At 43.1% G+C, this 20,647-nt stretch overlaps 1 protein-coding gene across 2 annotated transcripts in view; it reads left to right on the top strand.

Annotated features, from left to right (window-relative positions):
* Veph1 (ventricular zone expressed PH domain containing 1) overlaps positions 1-20,647 on the top strand; it is a 170,173-nt gene that overhangs the window by 69,391 nt on the left and 80,135 nt on the right. For both annotated transcript variants that reach the window (XM_050147477.1, XM_050147476.1), the window contains exon 7: positions 10,185-10,405. In XM_050147477.1, the coding sequence (XP_050003434.1) occupies positions 10,185-10,405 (221 nt within the window). The remainder of the gene's footprint in view (positions 1-10,184; positions 10,406-20,647) is intronic.

The raw sequence follows: 20,647 nt of genomic DNA, 5'->3' as shown, positions 1-20,647 counted from the left end.
TCTCTCTCTCTCTCTCTCTCTCTCTCTCTCTCGTTCTTCTCTCTATCCTTTCTTCCTTCTTTCCTCTCTTCCTTCTTTTTTTCTTTTGGATCTACAACAGCATCTTGCCCCCACATGGTTCCCATGATTACTTAGTTTCTCTCACTCTTGTTTTGCACCCTCATTTGCCCAGCAGATCCTTGAGGGATTAAAATTGGCCTGCAGCTTTGAGTCCACCAGAAGCGTTTTGGTGCTGTGTCCCCAATGGTCTTTCAGAACATGTTTCATTAAAGCAAAAGCAATAGTGGACCCATTGTTCAGGATAATCAATGAGAGGTCATTTACATGAGGGGACCCTGTGCTGTGGGAGAAGAAACGCTGGCCTAGTTGAACACAGTCTGGGTCTCACAAAAGGTCTACCTTTCAGAGGCTACGTTCCCAAGCCCCCAGTTTTTAGAGCGCAAATCTCAACTATAGAACGCTTAAATCTTTTATCAATCAAAACATTGTGTTTGAAGCTCAAATTAGATGACCTTCTCTAAGGTTTAAGATCTGTAATCATTTAGAGGAGTCAAAGGAATGAAAAGATATTTGTGAATAGACTCCCACCCAACAAGTAGGAGGAGGGATTTTTCTTTAAACAGAAACATGGCCATATTGAGTTCTAGTTGAGGAAAAATAACAATAAATTGGAAAGAGTTACTTGGTGACAGACTATATCCTTGTTTCCCTTTAAAACTCAATCGAAACAAAGACTTAATTTACACAATTACATTATTCTTTGAAATCCCACAGACATGCAGTCAAGCTGCCTTTCAGTTTAAACCACAAATCATTTTTGTTCAAACAACTTCTTGAGAAAGACTTCATAAGGCTTAAATACATCTAGCCATAATTGCTTCAAAAATGACCTGGTTGATTTTTTTCCTGCGAGGGTGGAATTCAGCTTAGTATTCTATGCCAAATGCACAGAGTTGAACGTGGTCCAATTAGCCTTCATTTTTGCCTTGTGACAAAATTTGAGGTTCATACAAAACAAAGGATGCATCTGTTCTCATCAGCTATTTTTTAACTTTTGTTCCCGAAATTTATGTTCAAAATTGTTTTGCCCAGACAGCATTTTATGCTAGGCATGATTTATTACTCTTTATGTGCTCCAGAAATCATGTTCCTACAGTCATGCAAAACCTGACTCACAAGTAGTAAACATAGAAATGTCTTTCTTTTACATTGGTTGTGTGACTTTAGAAACCGTTAAAATGTTTGTAATTTCTAATGCAATTTTATTTATTAGTGAGTAGAAAACAATTTTTGATCACCCCAAGGGAATATATAAGGGAATCCAGTCCTCAAAGTCATTTTTTTTTTCATGGCCTAGTGCCACATGTCTCTCATCTCTCTCTCTCTCTCTCTCTCTCTCTCTCTCTCTCTCTCTCTCTCTCTGTGTGTGTGTGTGTGTGTGTGTGTGTGTGTGTGTGTGGCTACCTGTTTACTGTATCACTGAAGTATATTGCTAACTGCTCTCTAATGTCCCAAAGTGCAAAAGGGCTGTGATAGACCTTAGAGAGGAAACCCAAATGTTAGATAAAAATCATTCTGGCATAGGTTACACAGCTGTTGACAATGAGTTCAATTTTAAAAATCAGTTACCACTGTCTTAAATAAGATGTTTTTACAACAAACATATAACAGTAAAATGTCTTGTCTTTACACGAAATATCACAATACAATAACATAAGCTTATGTAGTATTCAGTTGATAGAAATTCCGTTAATCAGAAGCTTGTAGGTACCTAGCCCTCTGTTTCCCTAAAAGAAACACATTACTGCTCTCAATTTATCACTTATGGTGACTTCATAGAGCAGAGCTCCCATGAGTGAGAAAGAATTCTGTATGGTATATACATAAACATCTGTGATACATATAATATATACATAGATGTGTTAGATATAGGCACATATATCTGGAGAGAAAGAGATCTATAACATGACACATCATATTGTACCTACAATGACTTCTGTTAAGTGAGAACCCAATGAGCTCACAAACCCCCATCCCAAGTTGAGGTGCTATTATTATTTTTTTTAAAAAAAAATATTTATTTATTATGCATACAATATTCTGTCTGTGTATATGTCTGCAGGCCAGAAGAGGGCACCAGATCTCATTATAGATGGTTGTGAGCCACCATGTGGTTGCCGGGAATTGAACTCAGGACCTTTGGAAGAGCAGGCAATGCTCTTAACTACTGAGCCATCTCTCCAGCCCCCTATTATTATTATTATTAAATTTATCTTTTTGAAACAATCTTTTCTCATCTTCTATACTTATCCCAGTTCTCCCTTTTTTTTTTTTTTTTTTTTTTTTTGGTTTTTCGAGACAGTTCTCACTCTCTCCCCTCCTTCCGTACCCCCACACAAAGTCCCCTATCCACTCCTCATAGAGGGTAAGTCTTCCCAAGGGGAGTCAACAAAGTCTGACACATCACTTTGAGGCAGGACCTTTCCCTCTATATCTAGGCTGAGCAAGATATCCCTCCAAAAGAAATGGGCTCTAAAATGCCAGTTCAAACACTAGGTATAAATCCTGGACCCACTGCCAGTGGCCCCACAGACTGCCCGAGTCTCACAACTGTCACCCACATTCAGTGGGCCTAGTTTGGTCCTATGTAGGTTCCCCCACTATCAGTCCAGAGTCAGTGAGCTCCCACTAGCTCAGGCCAGTTGTCTCTGTGGGGATCCCCATTATGGTCATGACCCCTTTGCTCATATTATTGCTCCTCCCTCCTTTGGACTGGTCTTCAGAAGCTCGACCCAGTGCTTAGCTGTGGATCTCTGCCTTTCTTTCCATCAGTTGCTGGATGAAGGTTCTATGATGACAATTAGGTAGTCATCAATCTGATTACAGGGGAAGGCCAGTTCAGGCCCCCTCTCCACTATTGCTTATGGTCTTAACTGAGGTCATCTTTGTGGATTCCTGAGAATTTCCCTGGTGCCGTATTTCTTGCTAGCCCCATAATGACTCCCTCAATCAAGATAGCTTTTTCCTTGCTCTCCCTCTCTGCCCTTCCCCATCTCGACTATCTCATTGCCTCATGGTCTCCTCTTCCCTCTTTCTTCTCCTCCCCTTCCCCTTCCACCTTCCCTTCTCCCCTTCCCCCCCCCCCCACACTCCCAATTTTCTCAGGAGATCTTGTCTAGTTCCCCTTCCCAGGGGATCCATGTATGTCTGTCTCTCTTAGGGTTCTCCTTGTTACCTAGCTTCTCTGGGATCATGGACTGTAGGCTCATTATCCTTTGTTTTATGTCTGGTATCCACTTATGAGTGAGTACATACCATGTTTGTCTGTCTGGGTCTGGGTTGCCTCACTCGGGATGGTGTTTGATTTTTTTTTAAATTTAATTTAATGTTTTTAGTTCCATCTATTTGAATGAAAATTTCAAGATGTCATTGTTTTTTACCACTGAGTAGTACCAAGTTGAGGTGCTTTTAACAACTGATGGCTTTGGGGGAACAAGAGGACCAGTTTTCTTTAAGGATGAGGGGCGGTCCTGCTCTAGTGAGTGCCAGCCACTCCCCAAGGAGTATTTGCACAGCACAAATTATTCTCTGTAGACTATTTTAAAAAAGAAAGCATGATGCTGGGAGAAATCGGGGGTGGGAAGTAGATCTGGGACAAGTTGAAGGTAGAAATGGGACATGGATATGGTCAAAATACATCAATGAATGTATGGAATTCTCGACGAATCAATAAATTATACACCTTTTAAAAAAATTTCCTAGCTGAAGTAGAAGTACTTTGCTATTTGCCCACAGACTGCAGACTTGGATGATAGGTATGGTTTTGCATTTGAGATCTCTTCCAGGGGCTCCTTTTTTAGAGCTTAGTCCAGCTGGCAGCACTGTTTTGACACTGGTGGAGCCTTTAGGAGGTAGGAGCTAGGCAGGCTGGAGAAGGACAGCAGGCTAGGCCTTTGGCACTTGTGCCTGATCCTGGGTCCAGCCTGTGCTCATTGTTTCCTGTCTGCAGCTGTGATTGGAGCAATCCTGGCTGCCTGTCTCTCGAACGAACTCCATCACACTTTTCCTTCTGAACTAACACTTCAGAAACCAAGTCAAAATAAATCTTTCCTTGGCCCACACCTTTAATCCCAACGCTTGGCAGGAGAGGTACACAGATCTCTATGAGTTTAACATCAGCCTGGTCTACATAGTGAGTTCCAGGCCAGCCAGGGATACAAAGTTAGACCCTGGCAAAAAAAAAAAAAAAAAAAAAAAGCAATTAAATAAATAACAAACCTTCCCTCCATTACATTGTTTCTATTTGGATAGTCCTAAAGTCACAAAATTATCAAGTGTCCTTATTTGCTCATGACCAGAGCTAGCTTTCCATGCTAAAACGAAGAACTTCAAGCAGTCTAGTTTACAAGGACAAAAAATTAATTATGCTTCTAGTTGGGAGGTTCTGTCCATCAATAGTTGTGTCTACTGCTTTGGGCCTGTGTTAAGGCAGAACATCAGGCTGGTAGATGTTAGGAAAGCAAAGCTGCTTGTGTGTCATGAGCCAAGGAGAACAGAGAAAGATAAATGGACGACCAGAGATGCCTTTTTCGCTTAGCAGGTCCATGGCGGTGTCTAGGAAGTCCCACTTCCTACGGATTCCACACTTCCACTGGTGCCGCTCTTGGGGGCCAAGTCTTTAGGACTGGGCCTTGGGGTAACAGTCAGCATCTGAATTGAGAAAATAAATCTTCTACAGCAAGGACATTTTAGTGTTAAAAACCTGAAAAAAATTTGGGGACAAACAGAAAACGCTGGGTTCTCAGAGCCAAAGAATTGGGATGGGAAGAGGGGCCAATACAAACTCTTCCAGCTCAACATCTGGAGTTAAATGTCTTAGTTTCTTAGGGATGCCATTAAATGGTGTCATTAAGGACACTGTCATGTAATGGCATCCCTAAGAACCTAAACACAGGGTCACCCTTGGGCCTCTAAGCATTCCTAGGCAACATTTTGGATCACCTGGTAAAGTTTCATTGAGAAAGCATTGGCTACATTCTCCTTTACACTACAGTGTAATGGTCCTTGCTGGGGTCCCCTTAGTCTACAGGAAGCTTCAAAGAATTATCTGTGATTAAATAAATAATGACAGACAGCAGATACTCAGTGGATAAAATGATTATTCAAACAACCGAGTTGATTATTTTTATTACTCCCTTAGAAAAAGGTAAAAGTTATAAAAGAGGAAAAAAGCCAAATCCACAAATTTCTAAGTTTCAAATGCCCAAATTTCAGGGCTGCAGAGCCCTACATAGACTAGTAGCTTTCAACCCTGGCCTCCTAGTAGAATCATCTGGAATGTTTCAAAAAGAACCCCACCAACTCCGATGAAATTGACTAGGAACTGGGAAACAGGAGTCTTCTGGTCATTAGGTTTGTCCTAATGATATCTCAGACAATTCCATCATACAAGAGGGCAGTGTTGAGAATGGGTCTCTGGAAGGCTGTAGGTCCCATGAGGAAGAACCCTGTGATCCTCTGGCAATTCTTGCTGTGGACACAGGAGAGAAAGATAGCAGTGAGGAAGACTGCTCTGACTTGGCTTTCCTCGGCTCTTGAAACTGGAAACATCCGAACTCTGGAATCAGTCAGATTTTGATTTAGTAGCAGGTTTGCCCCACCTGTGACTCTGACCAGTGTAACCTCAGTCTTTATTGTCCTTTAGGTACTAATATCCTCTTTCTGATAGCCCATTTATAAACGTACGTGAACTGCAGGTAACCGTGCCCATCGTCTGGCACATACTGGCATTATCCCAATGGCTCACTGGGTTAAAAATATGTTCTATCTGCTCCTTGCAGAAAATGTTGCCAATGATGAACTCTAATTCGTCAGTTCTCAGTGTGACCCATGGCTTCTTAGGTCCTTTCAAGGGACCTGTGATGGTAGAGGTATTTTCACAGTAATACAGCGTTCCTAAGACATTGTCTATTGTGTCTACTGGCTTGACATCTGCACTCCTAGCACAAAGCAATAGTTTGCAAAACCTCTAGTGATTACCACAAATCAGGACGGTGGCACCAGATTGTATTGACAGTTAGGGGACTGGGGGAAGAGCCAGTTTTCACTTAACTAGGAATTTCTCAGTCTGACACCATCAACGCTTTGGGCTAGATGACCCTTAGCTGGGGGCTATCGTGTGTGTTACGTGATGTTTGACAGCATCTCTGGCCTTTTCCCACTGGATTCTGCCATTCCGTCCCCTCAATTATGACAACCCAAAATGTCTCCAGACATTCTCCAAAGGTTCCCCGGTAGCAAACATTCCTCTACTGACTTTCGAGACCCCACCTCCCCATCCTCACAAGGACTCATTTAGCTTGATGAAACAGTAGAAATAGCTGGTTTTATTATTACCTCCACCCCGAAGATTTTTCATGCTCAGTGTTAATTGGAAATGGGAATTGGCTCAGAATTTCTGATGCACATTTAAATGCAGGATTATAGAGGCTAATTTAGGAAAGCACCTTGAGCCTCTGTCTTTCCAAATCATCTGAATAACTCTTTCAAGGAATTTTTTTTTTACTTAAGATAATGGCTTCTAAGGAGCCTATGGTTATTGCGTTTGAATGAGTTGGTAAACGTTATCTGGAGAGTGGAGGAATGAAGTGAGCTTCCGGCTTTCAGCAAAGCTACAGGTATTACCATAGTTACCCTGGACGCCTATGAGAGACTGGCTCTAATGTCCCCACGCATTGTGCTTGGGACACAAAATGTCCGGGACCCATTGCCTCTTGTGTTTGAATGCTTGGTCCTCGTAATGGCTGTTCTTGCTTGTAAACTTGACCACATCTGAAATTAACTAAAGCTCAAATGACTGGGCACACCTGTGAGGGATTTATTTTTCTTAATTAAATCATTTGAAGTGCATAGCCCCTCTTCTAATCCAGGTCTTCGGGGTGGGAAGACAAACGTTTAAATCTGGACCACACCTTCTGCTGGCAGTCTATGTAAAGGACCTGGAAGACGGGTTCATTCTCTTTGCCTGCTTTCTCTCTCTCTGTCTCTCTGTCTCTCTCTGTCTCTGTCTCTCTCTCTCTCTCTCTCTCTCTCTCTCTCTCTCTCTCTCTCTCTGTCTCTCTGTCTCTCTCTCTCTCTAGCAAATCTATTCCTTCACTGACATTAGCATATACTTCTTCAGAATTCTAGCATATACTGAAGAGACCTGTTATGATAGAGTTCAGTCATCAAGCCTAGATGTCTGAACAACTACTGGATTCTTGAACATTCTGCTAATAGGCAGCCATTGTTAGATTAGCTATCCCACAGCCTCTAGGTGCCAGGAAGAGATGCTGTCTGGAGTTTTTTTTTATCAGGCCCTATAGGTGTCACTTGTAGATGCTCGTGTAAAGGTGACCGCAGCTAAGGAAGAGTCCCATAGACAAGTAGATAGGATGGCCTCTTCTATGGACAGTTGAGGTGGTTTGAAAAAAAATAGGCCCCCAAGGAAGTGGCACTGCTGGGAGACGTGACCTTGTGGAGCAGATGTGGTCTCGTTAGAGGAAATACGTCACTGTGGAGGCAGGCTTTGAGGTCATATTCTACCCAGTGTCTCAGACCACTGCTTGTTGCCTGTGAGTCAAGATGCAAGAACCCTCAGCTCCCTCTCGCATGCCATGTCTGCCTACACGCTGCCATGCCTCCCGCCGTAACAATAACGAACTACACCTCTGAACTGTAAGCTACACAATTAAATGTTTTCTTTTACAAAAACCTGCCACAGTCATGGTTCTATTCAGAGCAATAGAAACCCTAAGACAACAGTCAACCCTTCCCCAGCCATTCCTGCATTGCCCAATGGGCCCACGAGCAAAGTGGTCATGGTGGCAGAGATGGGGGTTATACATGGTCTCAACAACATGGACTTCCTCTTATCAAGGCTGATCTGGCTATAACTGCTGCTGAGTGACAGATCTGCCAACAGCAGAAACTAACACTGAGCCCCAGATCTGGCACCGTTCCCCAGGGTAACTAACCAGCAACCTAGTGGCAGGTTGACTACTCTGGACCACTTCCTCTATGGAAAGGACAATGCTTTATCTTTACTTGAGGAAAAAAAAAGATGAATTTTAGTGTAATAGAGTACAAAAATACTAATATTGCAAACAAATACTACCACTTGTTGAGTTTCATGTACTATCCATAAAGAATGTACATAACTATCAACGGTATTTTGAAAATAATTCGAATTTTTCCAACTATATAAGCTGTATGAGGCCTGATATAATGCAGCAAGTAAAAAACAGATATGAGAATACAGTTTTTGTCCATGTGAACAACCACTACACCTTAAAGATTTGCAAAAATTCTATTTCGGAGATGAATTTTTTTCATAAAAAATGTGTCTAACATGCATATGGTTTATTTTTAAATAAATTGATGGTTCTAATTTGTCAGTTTAGTTTCAAAATGACAAATAGCAATAGCTACAGCCCAGACAAACAAAAACTCTTTGGGGCCTGCAAACATTTTAAAAAGAGGTCAGGGGCCCTACAAACAGAAAGGCTTGAGAATCACTAGTCTATTTTGTATTTACAGAATATTTATGATGCTTGTTAGGTAAATCAAATGTAATTAAGCAAAAAGAACCGCATATCTGTGCTGGGGAATGAGAGACCAAGAAGGAATTGGACTAATTTGTGGTCTTGTTTCTTGGTAGGAAGGGCTGGTGCCATGGCCAGTGAGGTCACAATAGTGAGAGACGCTGAGGATATGGGGCTCAGAGCATGGCCAGTTTCTTCCCCATAAAGTGATGGCCGACACGTTACTTACCTCACAGTGTCATTCAGGAAGTCCCATGGGTACTGAAGAGCTTGTGGGGTAGCCTTGGCACTTGGTCTAGCTGTCTGCATGGACTTGTGTCTGAGTGGACAGTAACAAGTCTACATGATGACACGCAGGTGACGCTGACCCTGCCCCACTGCGGGAAGACAGCACGCAGGCTGTAGTCACTAAGCCTCGGAGACAAAATACTTTGGAGCCGAGAAAAAAAAATCAGAATTCCATAACCCCATTCTTGCCCTAACATCCCATTTTTCATCCAGAATCACATCTGTTACCCCTGTGAGGAACCTGGATGTGCTCCAAGGTTTCAGAACAAACGATGTGAGCTTGGTGCGGACTCATATGCGGGGTCTCAAGCAGTTAGGATTTTTCTTGTTCCCGAAATGTGATTAATTTCCCCTTCAGCTCGGTTTGGCTGCCAGAGGATCATTCAGAATGAGGCTGGTTTCAGCAAACATCCACACCGTCACCTTCCCCATGAGCAAGATGAATGCTTCTGAGAAAAGAATGTTCTGGTTTTGCATGATGAGAAAGGTTTTGTGGGGGGGAGGGGGTCAGAGTGGGGGTGGAGAGAGAATCCCTGGGTCAATCCAGGGCCTCACGCAGGCTACAAAACTGTTTGAGCAGCTGACCTACATCTGCATCCCGGGAAATCCTCTCCACAGAGCCACAGGGACACTTAGGTATTTGTGGAATGACTTTTTAGGATGCTAAGGCAGACTCTGATTCTGAAGTCAAGAAGCATACATGAAGTTTGAAGTCACCCTGTCAGTGATACAAACAGCAAATTAAATGTCACCTCCCATATGGCCCGGCTCCTAGAGCTCCCTGCAACCCTGTATCAAGCAGGATGAATTTCACTCTAATTGTTACTAAGGCTTTTGAACATGCTGGGTTTCGATGATAAACACTTTATTGAATTGGAATGTTATTTTCTCTCTGGGATGTGCCCAGTGTAGTTTTTAATATTAATTTCCCAGGCTCTCCTCTTTCTGCTTTGTTTCTCTTTTGTGGCACGTGTCTCCGTCCAATGTACTAAGTATTTCGCATGGGTATTTTTTTCACTCTGTCTGCTACATCGTTTCAGAAGGTTTCCACCCATTTCCTTTTGTGTTGTGATCCTAACTTCTAAGAGGAGCCTGGCATGTGTCGAAGATCCCCCACTTCTATCTTCTGGCTCTAAGTCGGGGGTAGACAATGTCCCTGTAATGCACTGTGTCTCATGAATTCATACAGATGTGACGTCTTCAAAAGCACCAGCATTACTAACCTCACCCATATTTATTGGAAGGGATCTAGCTCACAGAACTTTAATGCTATATTGTCCTACAGACTTCTGTTGTTCTCATTGTCGTTGGCAGGAAAGAGCCAGGAGCTGCCTCGGTTACCTGGTGAGCCAGCTGGCCAACATGGAGCACTCCTTTCACCATATTCTCCTGCTGGAAATTAAGAGCATCACCGATGCCTTCTCCTCCATCCTGGGCCCTCACAGCAGGGACATCTTCCGGATGAGCAACAGTTTCACCAACATCGCCAAGCTGCTCTCCCGACAACTGGAAAACAGCAAGGCTGGGAATGGCAGGTATCTATAGCATCCAAACAGAGTAAAAGTTATGAGAAACAAAGAGGATGAAGGATAATGCCACGTGGCACTCATTTATTTATTCAATAAGCATTTGATGCTTGTTTATTCTGAGCCGGGAATTTAAGCAGAGGGATAGAGGTCACTGTCTGGTAGATTAAATATTTAAATAATCAGAAAATGAAATTAGATGCTAGAGCGGGGTACACTATTAAAGATGGGTTCAAAGAATTTGGAGAACAATGAGATGGGGTTTACCTGTGTATGGAAGAAGGGGTAAAACTGAGATCAAGAAACATCTCCTCGAGTAAGAGACATTGTGGACCAAGTCTTGGGAGAGGACCAGATCGCACCAGGCTCTTTTTGGTGGCATGTATGTCTTTCCTGAAATGGGCATCATTTGCATAAGTGGAGTGTATATGCTACAAGAAGAGCAACATTTGGGATGATGATGAAGCACAGGCAGGGATGAGACACGGTGGGCGTGGCATACCTTTCTAAGACGTTCCCATTTCGTCCTGTAGGAGTCACTGTGGGATTCGGTACGTGGTGGGGTAAAGTCAGAACCCTGATTTCAAGGTCACTCTAGTCTCAGTACAGGGACTGTCCCGGCGAGAAAACGACAAGGGTCAGATCAAGGAAAGACAGTACATGTCAATACATTGTCACAAGGAAATCATTGGTGATGGTGGCGAATGAGCTGCCAAAATCTGGCTGAATTGGAAAGAGAGCAATTCTAACTGGAGTGAGAGAGAGTGCAGTGCACACAGATAGCCCTTTCTACTCTTGGGGGGCTATCCTGTGCATCAGAAACTATTTATCAGAAACTCAAGTCTCTACTTACTAGACGCCAGCACCAGTCTCCTCTCGCGGTTGTGACAATGATCTTGGCGTTTCTAAATGTCCTCTAGGAGGCAAAAAAGTGCCCCAGTTTAGAACCACTGTTTTGTACATATGCCATTCACAAAGCATGCCCCTGACTTAGCTGCCATGTCTTTATCACAGTAACATCCAGTAACATAGATGAAACCTCAAAGCCACTGCCAGGTAAGTTTCATAATATAGTTTCAGAAACGTGGTTTAGAATTTCTGCAGCTGTTATCAAGGAAAGTTTTTATACCATGTGCACAGCCAACCTGCTTGTAAACCTCTTCTAGCCAGGATGGACACGCTTGCCAGAAGAAAAGTTCACGCACACGCTCTGGCCAGGGGACATGTCCCCAACAAACATCTCTGAGCTTTCTTTAAAGTGGGAGAAAGTTACAAGGCTGCGGCATTCGGTAATTCAACAGTGAAATGAATCTTTGATAAATAGTCCCAGTCCTATTTGCAATAATACTCCCTTTACTGTTTTTCTGAGGTGAAAAGGAAAAGGAGAAAGAAATGATGGGGGAAGGAGGGAGACAAAGAAGGGACAGTGGGGAGGGAGGGAGGCATGGGGACAGTAGCTAAGTAGTAGAGCAGTTTGTCTTACATGTGGGGCCCTGGCTTCACTCTCTAGCACAGAAAAAAAAAGCACACACACACACACACACAAAGAAATAAAAAAGTCAGCCTTCATCCCACATATGTCCACCACCTCAGTCTCTCTCAATTCAAAATATTTCCCCCGGTTCGGCCCTCACTGTCAATCTTCTTCTAACAGATTGTAATTATTCAGTGGGAACCTCAGAAGTGTGGTGTGGACAGCTAGCTCTTTGTGTCCAGGGCGCATCCTCTCTGGGACGGTTGCTAAGGCTTCTCTCCCAGCATCTTTTCCCTGAATAGTCTTCCTTGGGACCACGTGATTCCACTCATTGGAGTCCATGCCCCCAAAGCAGAAAGGTCTGTACTTTTGTATAAAGCAAAGACAAAAACCCGATTCTTGCAATTAAAGAGAAAATGAACAAGTGAAACGATCCTGAAAGAAAATTAAAGACGATGAAACTCAAAGCAGATGTCAGCTAATTTACAAACGTGACACACAGCTCAGCAGGCCAGATTGTAGACTTCAGGCCAAAACAACAAGACTATCAAAAGGAAAACAATTAGCATCCCAGAGAGAATGAAAAACCAAAGCAGATGAGCCTTCCTCTTGCCAAAAAGATTCTGAATAAATTGGGTGAGTTTTGTAAAGGGCACCAGGTGAGCCTATTTGCATTTCCCCTATTCCTCTGTCTCTAAAATGTGTTTGTATTTAAATAAAAGCCAACAAAGCCTAAATGACAGAACCAAGCAGAGCATTTAAGTTTTGAAGTCAATTCTGGAGAAACAAAAAAGGAGGTATAATGGCAACTCTTGATTGACAAGGTGATGCAAAGCGACTAAGGAGTTAGGAAAAGAGACCTATACTTCTGCAAATGGCATGTCCTTTGTGGCCGTCTGAGCAGCCCTTTACCACTGGGCTGCTTGCCTGTCAGACCCAGCGAAAACTGGGGAAGGGGAGAGTGTGTTCAAGGAGACTGAGCAGTTCCCTAGCAATCATTGAGCTCAGTGTCCACACAATAGATCACAGTGTCCCCTACAGTAGATCACAGCGTCCACTATAGTAGATCACAGCATCCACACAGTAGATCACAGCATCTGCTACAGTAGATCACAGTGTCCGCTACAGTGGATCACAGTGTCCCTACAGTAGATCACAGTGTCCTCTACAGTAGATCACAGTGGCCACTACAATAGATCACTGTGTCCCCTACAGTAGATCACAGCAGCCTTCCCAGATACTGTTGGAAATTCTGTCTGGATATCAAGCCAGAATGTATTTTTTTTTTATGAAACTCGTTGGACTTTCAAATAGCAATTTCTAAAACTAAACATCCAAACACGCTGCAATCCAGCAGCAATTTGGTAGTTGTGTGCAGAGAGATGATGGCAGGAAGATCCTGAACGTCTCTGTTTCCATAATTAAGCCATTATGTTTACGTAAGAAAGGAAAGCTTTTGCGCATAGAATGAAAACATGCCAGAGTCTTGAACCTGAGTCGATGTGTTTTGAGTAGCATTTGCTGGTGGCATGTGGTGTAATGAATGCACAGAGAAACTGCACATATTGTATGTCCAAAACATACAAGGCTGCTGAGAAGCTGTGCATGCGACCTTGGTAAGCATTGCCGGAGGCACCTCCGAGTATTGCAGGCTGGATTTTGAATATTTTTTAATATTTTGCCATTGCACCTTCACCAATTATTTTCTCCCAACCCTCACATTCAGCTTAAGAAGTCAGCTCACAACCTTCTGTATTTCCAGCTCTAGGGGATTCCATCCCTTCTTCTGGTCTCCATGGGCTCCTCGGTACACATGGTACACATAAACTCACACGGACTCACACACATACACATAAACAAAGGATAGAAATAAATTAATAATCTAGGATGAAGTTCAAGCCTCTACTCAGCCTCCACTCCCCTTAGGGGCCTGCAGTAATTTCTGCATAAATACCAGGCAGTAATTCATGAAACTTGCTTTTGTTTCTTCCTCCTTCTGGGTCTCATCTCAGACGTTAGTGTGGATGAGAGTTCCAATAGACACAGCACTTAGACATTTCTGCACAGTCAGACTGATTGTACTTACTTTTTCTATCACGTTCTAGAATACCCTCTTCACGCCTCTCTTTCCATGAGAGACTGCCCTTCCCTACAAGCGCAGTTTGGTGCGGCTCCTCAGTGAGGTCTTCCACTTATGCTGTCCCATGATCCCACTTTCTCTGAACTTCTATAGTGCTCATCCGTCTCCAGTTCTCCAGCTCCTGAATCCCTAGGCATCTCTGTGCCCTACTTGCATCCAAACTAGAGTGCTAATATTCAGAAAAAATATATTCTCTAAAGTGCTTATAAAAAAAAAAAAACAACTCCCCTTTTTTTTTTAAAAAAAAAAGGCAAGACATGTTTATACAACAGGAAAAACTGACTTTTTGAGACCAACTGTTGGCTCAAGGAATGACCACAAGTAGTTTCAGGACATAATTAAACCCATGTGACATTCTGGGTAGCATTGTCCCTGCTTAGGAAAAGTTGAAGGTCCTTCCACCCCAATAAGGTAACATCTAAAGATGAAACTGAAGTCTCAGTAAGAAAAAAGGTTCATCTTTTCCATCTAGAGATGTCCTATATCAAAAGAAAGTAATAATGGCCTTTTGTGGTAGCTGTGTGGTCGCTGTGACCCCTCCATAGGTATGAAGTAATTGCTTCAGGTTTTGCCCTGCTTCTTCCCAAAGAGGTTGAAGCTAACATGTGGTACCGTTTATGTCCCATCTGTTGTTCATTTACTTCATTGGTCGTCCTTCCTTAGCCAGTACTTGGGGCCAAGAGAAGGTCTGTAAAGGTATTTCAGGAATTCATTTATTAGCAAGAGACATAGGTGAAAGACACCATTATCAGCTTGGAACGGATGGCGCAAGACCAATGAGCGTGAGACTCCCGCAGAGCTGGCTCTGCAGGGCGTGGACAAAGGGGGGGGGGTGGGAATGATGGCGACCCCACCTGAACTGTGAGTAATACAGCTGCAACTTTGCCAGGAGACCTGGGGCTGCAGTATTCAAATCACAGGACACACCACCTAGGCTTTTGTGTGTGCCTGTGCCCTGGTGTTCCATCTCAAACAAGACAGAGAACACCCAGGTTCTAGCCTGGAAGAGGGAGATGTAATGGAGACTTGACCTTCTCCTACCCATCTGAGGTGCTGGCAGCTCTGCAGGGTCTCAGCAGCCCCTCATACCTAGCTGCTTGGTATATTGAGTCAGGAGATGGTCCTTGTTCCTCTGCTCCATCCATCAGGTGTGAATTTTAAGTTATCATTTGTGTGGTGTTTTCTGAGTCTTGAACATCTTTTTGGTTGGGGCTGAAAGAAGGTTAACACTTACCTTCCCAGTCAGTGGGAAGGTGTCTATATGCATGTGTACAGTAATTAGCCACAGTAAGTGATTGATAATGGTAAATGACTGTTAATAAAATAGAACAATTATGACGATATAGTATTATAGGTTTTCTCTCACTCTGCCTTTTCACCGTAAGGTGAGCAGGAATCACCAACCCATCTCTGGCTTATTCAAACTGTTGAAAGGACTATTCTTGTGCTTTGGGGCCGTTATGGAGTAAAAAGAGAGTTACTTAAATAGAAGCACTTTAATAGTACAAGAATTGATATGATAACTAACGGGGTAGTATAGCATATACTACGTAGTCATGGATACTCTGGGCAGAAGGATAACTTGTCCTGGCTGAAACAGAAGGAGATGATATAAAAATTCATCATGCTACTCAGAATGATGTCCCAATAACCATTCAACGACTTGTTTGTTTCTGGGATTTTTCCATTTGATGTAACAGATAACAACCCTCGTAAAGCAAAGCCGGAGGTAAAAGGGCATAGACATTCCAGATTTAGAGCATCAGTTGCCTGTGGGGAAAAAGCCCACAGTACACATTGGCTGGTAGTGCTCACATTCTGTGCAGGGTGAGCGCTAGCATGGGAGACTTCGCAATACTCGGAGCTGCTGGGAACACGGCTCGCAGATAAGTGCTCACTTGCACACTTTCTACATCAGGCCACGGCAAAGTTACTACAGAAACTGAAAGCAGAGCATGGAGCATTTGCGGCTCACTGCCAGCCGTTGCCTGCTCCGGTTCCCGGGCATAACAGTCTAGAAGATGGGTACCCTTCCTCCACAGTTCTGTCCTGACTCAGAGCACTGCCCTGAAGTTGCCGCTGCTCTGCATTCCTTTGAAATTCCGCAACTTGGGCTACATCCAGACAGTCACGTGACCTTCTGTTCTGGGGGCGGGGCCAAGGCTCCTCGCAGGTTCCCTCTCAACTCTGGAATCTTGACTGCAGATTTAGGGTGCGTCGGTAACAGCGTCTGTTGGTAGTGAAGGCAAAAATAAATAAATTAATTAATCAATCAATCAATTAAATAAATAAATAACTGCACCCTGGAATTTACAGAGAACCCCAAAGGGTCGGACAGAAAAGCCTATCAACTCCAAATGATGCAGACTGTCTTACATCAGGCCGTCATGAGAACTCACTGCTTCTGCCCTGGGCCGCTTTCAATTCTGTTCTTTCTGGGATGGATCTGAACGCTCAGCAGATAACATGGGGTTGGTCAGTGGTAACGTGCGCTTGGATTGGTCGATGATCATTCTGACGTTGTTGGTGTGGGGAGGACACTGTGATTCCCATGAGCTCCAAGACTTGGAGTAGCTGGTCTGCGGCTCCCACTTGAAGAGCATATACGAGGGTCTTGCACTTTTTCCAGATCCCTTATTTTCCGACTTCTCCCTGATCCACCAAAGGGCTGAGAATGTGTAAATGACTGAACATCTATGTTAAGGAGAACGTTTCTTTGTATTGAAGCTTAATATTTTTCTTCTGATTGAAGGGAATTCTCAGTGTCTACAATTGTTCAGAATCAATGCTCTTCCCCTAGCCTCAGTCTCCCAGGTTTGCCTGGAACTTGCTAGTCACTGAGAGAGACTTCTAACTCCTGCCTCAGCCTCCATATTATTGGAATTCTAAGTGTGTGCTACCAGACAGACCTTCAGTACTTGCTCTTGAAGTTCAGAGGTTTTACAAATCCACAATTTCCTTATGCCAGCTCTTGCATGCTCACACTCCGCAAGCCTTACTGTCTGTCGGGGTACATGCTTTAGGATGCTGCTAAGAAAGAGGGCTTTCACAGTCTTCCCTGGCTTTGAACAGGTATTTGTCTTCAGAGTTTAGCACCAGTGGCTCAGGTCACCTTCGAGGGTCAAAGTTCACAATGGACAGCAGCACCTAGGATTTGAACCACAAGTATTTTTCAAACCAGTACTGTAAGGGTTACACTGTTCAATCCATCATTTTCTATAACACTTTTAGCTACCTAATGACAGACACAGAGCCATTAATCCCATTTTTGTTTAATAAAAATGTGCCTTTGAATCAGATACTTCGCACATGATTAACCGTGCCCGCTAGGCCTTTCCCTCTGAAGGCCATGATCGTTTCATGTTTCTATAGCATCCTTTCTGAAATCCCTCTTAAAGATCTAATGTGAAGGAACTCAGTTGTGGCAGCATCTCTTCTCAGTGGAACTGTCCTGTAGACTTGCCGACATGTTAATCCCCAGATAACTGGGCTTTTACAGGGCTCCACTTCTGCCCACAAAATAGCTCGAAAGCAGACTTTCCCAGGACCCAGCTGTACCTCTGAACTTTCATACTCTAACAACATTAGGCACCAAAGTCCCTATCAGGCAATGGGACTATGGGCTCAGGGATCGTTTTTGTCATCCTTTTCCCAGGGATCATCTCTGTCATCCTTTTGGTGACTGATGATGACCCAAGAAATTGCTGAAGGGTTAAATAAATAAATAAATAAATCCCCCAAAATTTAGGATTCTGGTGTGGATCTAGCCTGCTGAGTTCTCCTTCTTAGGACTCCGGTGTGAATCAAGCCCACTGAGTTCTCCTTCCTCCCTCACAAGCTTCACTACGCCGAAGAATGTGTCCTGGCCACAGGATCGAAAGCTAAGATCATCAACCGTGAGCTAATATTATTCTTCTTTGATTTAAGGGGCCTGAAACGGAGCTTGCCAATCTCTCCACCCCTGCCAGCTTATAGTCTCATCACCCAGCACAGAGGGAGCACAACCAGCCGCCCAAGGGCCAATTTGTTTCTCAGCAGAGTCACCACACACACAAGAGGGAGGCAATTAGGCGTCCCCCGGGCATCCCTAGATGGACTTCTAAAGACTTTACTTTGGCAGCGGAGACCAGAAAGCGTTCAGACGAAATCATCCAAGCCTCTTGTAATGTGGCTTGTTGAGTTATGGCCAAGTTAATATTTAAGGGACTACAGAATGCAGCATTCTGTAAATTACCTCTGGAGTTAAGAGTGACGCATGGAAAAGAAATAGTGACCCCCCTACAAGAGACCAGCTTGTTTGCTCCCATCCCAGAGAAACACCCACCGGAGGAGTGGCCTGTGCTGAAGGAAGCGGGGGGGGGGGGGGGGGGTGGGGGGGAAAGGGCTACTTATCTGAAAAGATGTTTTGTTTTGTTTTGTTTTTAAAGGACATTTTTCTCTCCCTCTTTTTATATTATATCTTAAAAGAAAGAGGAAGTTACGGAGCAAGAAATGATATTTTAAGTTCAATCCTTGTAGCTACTCTTTTTTGGTCTTCTAACCTACTAGAATCCAAACCTGCTTAGCTCCCTGGTGAAACTGGGCTTGTCCAGGTAGAATGGTAGCCAGTGACCAAAAGTTCCCTTTAACTTAAGACTTAAGACTTTGCTAGAGTCATGGCCATTCATTACCCGACCCTGGTTCCTTAACTCCAAGTCTGAAAATCCCAAAACAAGGGAAGTTGTGCACAGTGAAGAGCCTGTGTGGCCACAGCTCAGCCCATGAGCAAATATTTATCAGCCTCATATCCAGAGACTGTTTCTTCAGTCAGAGAGTTTATCACTGATTGCTGACTCTCCATTGGTCCCTTCCAAAGTCTCTGTTCCCTCTGAGCTGGGAGACAAGATATAAAATGTCAGAAGTGGGGGGCTTTTGCTCCCACTCTTCGGTTCTGCCATTCTCTACGTCACATTTAACAGATAACACTATGCCTCCCTCCGCGGGGATGAGTTGGTTGAAGCTGTCCTGCGTATCTGGTAGACCCGAGGGCAGCCTGATTTCAGACCCCAGGCATTCCTTTTTCTCTTGATTGTTGTCTGTGCCCTGCGTGTAACTATACGAGGGAGCAAAGTAGCCAGGTGTAAGTTTTTAAATGCACATGATATCTAGTTGAATTTCAGATCAAAAAATTAGGGGTTTTAGTATAATAACTTTAATATAATGAACTACATTTTAGTGATAATGTACAAAAATATAGATGAGACCTACTCATAATGAAATGCATGTATATATAAATAAATATAGCATAAAATGTTAAAAATACATAATACTTTCACTTTATAATGTATATGAATATTCAATGTAATCAACAGTTTTATAATAAATACTTTTTTCAAATATTTGGTGTTTCTCTGAAATTCTTATTTGACCTCATGGTCCGTATTTTACTGGCAACCCTATCTCATCAGTATGATACATGCCTCTTGGAGTTAGGGGCATCTAAGGACAACTGTAGCCAAAAGTCTTAGCCTTTTAGGCTCTCTTGAGCCTAAAGTCTCCTTTGGTGAATTACTGAACCTTGGGAAAGAGGTGTGTGTGTGTGTGTGTGTGTGTGTGTGTGTGTGTGTAAACCCTCTGACTTTGTTCTCAAGTTATTCCATGTTGTTGACCTGGGACCACACGCTTGAAACTGATAAGGAAGCGTGGAGATCTGTGCAGACTGATGCTGACTCAAGGCAGTTAGTATTGGAAGTGTATAGAGCATATGGAACTATAGGACACCCAGTTGGTGATGGATTATCAGTTTTTATGGGGAAAAGATACATATTTTATGTCAAAAGTGTGGAAACTAAAAACAACTTGTTTGACCATGATTAATATACGAATTAACAGAAATGGGTTTTAATCAATAACCATTATTAAGTAACTCAAATTAAAGTAACTCGAGCTAGATAGATGGTTCAGTGGTTAAGAGAACTTCCTGTTCTTTTTTTTTTCTTAAAATATGCAGCTGTTTTCTTTCTTTTTTTATTAAGATTTTATTTATTACATATACAATACAGTGTTTTGCCTCCATGTATGCCTGCATGCCAGAAGAGGGCACCAGATTTCATTTTAGATGGTTGTGAGCCACCATGTGGTTGCTGGGAATTGAACTCAGGACCTCTGGAAGAACAGTCAGTGTCCTTAACCTCTGAGCCATCTCTCCAGCCCAGAACTTCCTGTTCTTGCAGAGGACAGAGATTCAGTCCCCAGCACCTAGCGGCTCACAACTGTCTGTAACTCCAGTTCCCAGAGATCCAGTGGCCTCTTTTGCTGCTTGGGGCTCCTGCATATACTCGGTGCAAACATATACGCTGGGGCACAAACACACGCACATAAAATAAGTCAATGTTTTTGAAAGATTGAAGTAGCCCTAGGTCATCTAAATATTAGAATGCAGGCGAGAGATGGAAATACATTCTGCCTGAGACTGTCATTATTGTCCAGCTCGATTAGTATCACAGAGCAGTTTCTTTCTATGGCTTCTCTGCAGTACTTAATTCTGTCTAAGGAACTCTTGGCTCTCAGGGGGCCTCAAATAATACCACATTTGACTTCTGCCTTAAAAGATAAAGTTTAATACTCACAAAGTGTTTTATAAACTCTTATAAAATAT

Source organism: Alexandromys fortis, unplaced genomic scaffold, assembly GCF_014885135.2.
Source record: "Alexandromys fortis isolate MF-2015 unplaced genomic scaffold, M_Fortis_MF-2015_v1.1 scaffold_53, whole genome shotgun sequence".
Classification (NCBI taxonomy): Eukaryota; Metazoa; Chordata; class Mammalia; order Rodentia; family Cricetidae; genus Alexandromys; species Alexandromys fortis.
This window is presented reverse-complemented; position numbering and strand designations above follow the sequence as displayed.